Source organism: Mustela nigripes, chromosome 6 (genome assembly GCF_022355385.1).
Source record: "Mustela nigripes isolate SB6536 chromosome 6, MUSNIG.SB6536, whole genome shotgun sequence".
Taxonomy (NCBI): Eukaryota; Metazoa; Chordata; class Mammalia; order Carnivora; family Mustelidae; genus Mustela; species Mustela nigripes.
Genome location: NC_081562.1, coordinates 18,445,325 through 18,450,389, shown reverse-complemented (window position 1 = coordinate 18,450,389; position 5,065 = coordinate 18,445,325). Strand labels below are relative to the sequence as shown.

General features: G+C 59.1%; 1 protein-coding gene across 1 annotated transcript in view; it reads left to right on the top strand.

Annotated features, from left to right (window-relative positions):
- The first annotated feature begins 3,858 nt into the window (after positions 1-3,858).
- The window catches only part of ASCL1 (achaete-scute family bHLH transcription factor 1), a 2,796-nt gene continuing 1,589 nt past the window's right edge, over positions 3,859-5,065 (top strand). Inside the window, exon 1 of the mRNA XM_059404639.1 lies at positions 3,859-4,916. Within this exon, the coding sequence (XP_059260622.1) occupies positions 4,159-4,869 (711 nt within the window). The 5' untranslated portion in view covers positions 3,859-4,158 and the 3' untranslated portion in view covers positions 4,870-4,916. The remainder of the gene's footprint in view (positions 4,917-5,065) is intronic.

The following is a 5,065-nucleotide window of genomic DNA, read 5'->3' as shown; positions in this document are numbered from 1 at the left end:
ATGACAGAAATTACCCACCTCCAGGTGCTGGGACTGCAGGACAGGGTGACAGTGGATCTCCAACTGCTGGAAAATGGCTGATTATCACAGTGTGGTTCCAGGAAACTTAGAGCCCGCATCCTCCCACAAGCCCCTTCCTGGGTGGGCTATCTGAACAGTGACTTTCTCATAGTTTTAGAAAGGCCGTTCTCATCAATTCCTTCCAATCGAGACCTGCCCCAGAGCGCACCACATCTATCTTGTTGAAACTTCACAACACTTGGAGGTCGTACTACAACTATGGCAGCTGTAGTGTAGTGTAGGTATGGGCATGGTACAGGTGAGGAAACCAAGGCTCAGAATATAAGCTATTTGCTCCATGTCAAAGCTGTTAGGCAATGGAAACTGGATATCAAATCAAGTCCATTTGCTTCATCTCTCAGTGCAGGGACTAGGGTTCCCAGGGCCCAGGACAGTACAGGGCAGTTCTCTCAGAGGGGTGTGTGTGTGTGTGTGTGTGTGTGTGTGTGATCATCTAGGCCCCAGGGTCAGAGGCAAGATTCTCAGGGGCTCTTAAACTTCAGTCCTTTGTTCCAAACTGGTGACACCACCCAAAAATCAATTTCAGTGGGAAACTCACTTTGGTAGTGCAAAGTCTCCAAAGACAGAGGCCAAGCCCCTATAAAACAATACTAAACCACTCTACCTTTTGGTTGGAGAAGATGGAGAGGATGTTGCTGGGTTAGGGCTATGGTGAGGAGCATCCTTTGAGTTTACTCAAATAGGCAGAAGGGAACACCTGAGTTCTTGGAGATTTTGCAAAGCCCTTAAGAAGCAGGCTGAGGACGCTGGTGTGGGGAGGGTGAGGATGGGATTTGGTTCTGGGCTGGAACAGGGAGAATAAGGGCACATGTTCTGGGGCCGGAAGGATCCCAGTGCCCGCCGTCTTTTCTCCTGGGCGGAGGCGAACGCATGTGGCCACTACAATGCATGGCTTCACTAGCTGGAGCTTCTATTTGGGCGCCCATTTTATGGCGTGTGTGGGGGGTGGGGGTTGGGAGTAGGCTCTGCCCTGGAAGTCCTTGATAATTAGGATCTCCATAACGCGTGAAGGCCGCACCCGAAAAGGAAGCTGAGAACGCGTGCTGGCTGTTGGCAGATTTTCCGCACTTGCAGACCTATCTCGAAATGAGCTGGTGTAGCCCCTCCTGCACAGATGGAGCCAGTGAGGGCAGTCGAGGAAGAGGGGCTTGTTCAAAGTTACAGTGCAAACCAGGATTATAGACCTTGGTCAAATGTGGAATGTTAGAGTCAGAATGGAAGGGCGCTTGAATCCGCCTTGGAAAGAAAAAACAGTCAGATGGGTCGGTGTTGGCGACTCCCCACATTTTGCTACGGAGGCGTGGATAGGGCCCAGGAGGCTTTTCCTAGACGCCTCCTAGCGGCCAGCACCCGGGGCTCCCAGCTGGGGCTCGTGGGTGGGGAGGAGTGCCTGAGTAACCTCTCTTCTCCAGGTGGTCTGAGGCTTCCACGGAGGAAGACGGCGGTGTGGCTCTGTTTTAGGCCCCACAACTTCCTATACTTCCCGGAAGGGAAGACAAAAGTGATCTTGGAGTCCTCTCAACTTCTTTCCTGGGGTGGATTGGGGGTGGGAGGAGAGGACAGAGGTGTAAACCTCACCGAGTCCAGCAGTCCTGTGGGGTGAAGTCACAGGTTACTGTGTGGGGAAGGAGGTTCACAGAACTGGTCTCTGTTGGTCACGGCTCCGTCCGATGCTTCCCAAACCCACACGTTTTTGAAGAGGAAACTGAGGCAGAGAAGAGAGGTGCTTCATCTCCGGAGCCATCCGTCTCCACTGCCCATCACCACCACCGCTATTGTTCTGGTAACACTCCAAGCCAGTCACACATACCAAAGGCGGCTCCTTGGGTCACCCCCACAGAGCCTTTAGAAAGACCGTTCTCCACAAAGGAAGTCCAATGAGAAGCAATTATTTGGATAATTCCCCCACAATCAGCCCTGCTTGCAGGTCTCTGATCAAAACTGTCTGTCTCTACCGGACAAATCCACGGATGATTGCCCTCTTCCTTCTGTCTATGGAGACTCGACCTGAGACGCGCCCCACACTTCTTCCCCTGCCTCCACCAGAGCGGTGCCCAGATGGGACCGGTGGCTGGGTCCGCATTCTCTGCAGAGCCCCGTCCCAAGGCGCCCCAAAGCTGGACCCGGCCCTACCAGAGGGCGCCAGGACCAAAGCCCAGGAAGGGCGCCTGGGTGGGCGCTGTCCAAGCGGCCGAGCCACCGCTGCAAGCGCCTCCCCCTCCCTCGCGGCGCCAGCACGCGGCCCCGCCGGGCTCCGCTCCCAGTCGCCTGCCACCGGCCCGCCGGGCACACGCCTGGGGCGAGATGGAGGCTGCGCCAAGGCCGCCGAGGTGCCTGCGGCGGCGCCGAACAACCAGAGAAGCTCCTCCGGTCCCTCAACCTCTACCCCCATCTCTTTTCTCAGACCTACCCTGAGAATACCCCAAGAGTACTCCCCTCTTTATCCATCCCCCAGCCGGTCCGGAAACGATCCTTTGGGAAGGGGGTCCCTGCTACAGGCAACCGAGGTCATGAGGGGGGAGGGCGGAAATCGCTGCCATACCCCTACGTATAGCACCGATCACAACCACCCCCAATGAGAACACCTCTGGTCTTGAGGGTCCCCTCCACATTTACTCAGTTGTGGGGACCAGATCCTAGTTTGTACACCTGGATGGGACATTGGGGACCATCTAATCCAAACTTCTATTGCTACAGATGAGGAAACTGAGGCTCGGAGAGGTTGCCACTTACCAAGGGGCCACGGAGCTAGCGAGAGGGTGTGTTGGGACCCATTCTTAACCGCAATTTTATTTACTTAACAGTCCAGTAATTCCCACGGAGTTCTCCCCATCTTTCTAAACTTTAACTGCAAATTTGCTTCAGCTCCCCCAAACAGCAAAGACTCCCAAGAGAATGACAGTAGATGGGAGATGAAAGCAGGAAAAATAGAGCCCCATTCTCCCCAACCTGCCCACCACCCGTGGCACTTGTCTGCTCAAACCCTTCTCTGTGCTCTGCTCCAGTTGTCAGGAGAATCCCGAGGCACTTCACCCCCAAACCTTTCCACCCATACACCCCCAATTCCCAGGGCTATTGGCCCCTCCAGGGACGCTGCCCCCCCCCCCCCCTCCCCCCCCCCCCCCCGGGGCCGCCCCCCCCCCGCGCGCCCCCCCCCCCCCCCCCTTTCTAGAGCCACCCCCGGCTGCAGCCCGCCCTGAGCGCGCCGCCTGTTTATTCAGCCGGGAGTCCGGCACGCGCCAGGCGCACGCACTGCAACAACAAACCCCACTGAATGGAGAGTTTGCATGGAGCGGGCGCAGGGACCGGGCGGGGGGGAAGGGGAGAAGAGGAGGGAGAGTTTAGGGAGTGGGTGGGAGGAGGAGGTAGGAGGGGGGGGGGGGGTGGGGGCTGCAGCCGCTCGCTGTAGCAGCGGGGAGTGGGGGGCGAGGCGGGGCCAGGGCTGCGCGTGGGGCTGGGTGTCCCATTGAAAAGGCGGCCGCACTCCGGCCGCCCAGCACTCTCTCACTTCTGGCCAGGGAACGTGGAAGGCGCACCGACAGGGGACCGGCCAGGGAGGGCGAGTGAAAGAAGGAAATAAGAAAGAAAGGGAGTTAACAAAATAATAAAAAACAGCCTGAGCCACGGCTGGAGAGACCGAGGCCCGGCGCAAGAGAGCGCAGTCCTAGGGGGCGAGGAACGAACGGGAGACTCAACAGACCGTGCTCACCACTGACTTTTGCTTCTTCGGCTTTTTTTTTTTTTCTTATTTTTTTATTAAGCGCGAGCGGCCGCCTCACCCGCGGGCGCCGCGCGAGTCTCCTGAAGCCAACCCCGCGAAGGGAGGAGGGGAGGGAGGAGGTGGAGTGGAGGGAGGAGGAAAAGCGTCTGCACCTTCTTTGCTCCCACCCTAAGAAGTCTCCCGGGGATTTTTTTTTTTTTTTTTTTTTTTGGTAACTTCCCTCCGGCCTCCCTCTTCCTCTCTCCCCTTCTTTCCCTCTCTGTTCGTGCACCCAAGTCCTGTCTGCGTCGCCTCGCGCGTCCGCACCTCGCGTCCCCGCTTGCTCCCATTCCGCGACTCCTTGGCGGCCGCTGCTCATGGAGAGCTCTGCCAAGATGGAGAGCGGCGGCGCCGGCCAGCAGCCCCAGCCGCAGCCCCAGCAGCCCTTCCTGCCGCCCGCAGCCTGCTTCTTTGCCACGGCGGCGGCGGCGGCGGCGGCGGCAGCGGCGGCGGCGGCGCAGAGCGCGCAGCAGCAGCAGCAGCAGCAGCCGCAGCAGCAACCCGCGCCGCATCTGAGCCCGGCGGCCGACGGCCAGCCCTCAGGGGGCGGTCACAAGTCAGCGTCCAAGCAAGTCAAGCGACAGCGCTCGTCCTCGCCCGAACTGATGCGCTGCAAACGCCGGCTCAACTTCAGCGGCTTCGGCTACAGCCTGCCGCAGCAGCAGCCGGCCGCCGTGGCGCGCCGCAACGAGCGCGAGCGCAACCGCGTCAAGCTGGTCAACCTGGGCTTTGCCACCCTTCGGGAACACGTCCCCAACGGCGCTGCCAACAAGAAGATGAGCAAGGTGGAGACGCTGCGCTCCGCGGTCGAGTACATACGCGCACTGCAGCAGCTGCTGGACGAGCACGACGCGGTGAGCGCCGCCTTCCAGGCTGGCGTCCTGTCGCCCACCATCTCCCCCAACTACTCCAACGACTTGAACTCCATGGCCGGCTCGCCGGTCTCCTCCTACTCGTCAGACGAGGGCTCTTACGACCCACTCAGCCCCGAGGAACAAGAGCTGCTCGACTTCACCAACTGGTTCTGAGGGGCTCGGCCTGGTCAGGCCCTGATGCGAACGGACTTTGGAAGCAGGTAGGTCGCATTTGGGAGCGAACAGAATGATTTTCTTACCTTCCCTCTTTTTCCTCCCTCTTAGTGTCTGGAGGACAGAGACTTTCTCCACGGAGATTGGGCGGGGGGGGGGGGGGGGGGGGGGGGGGGGGGGGGGGGAAAAAAAAAAA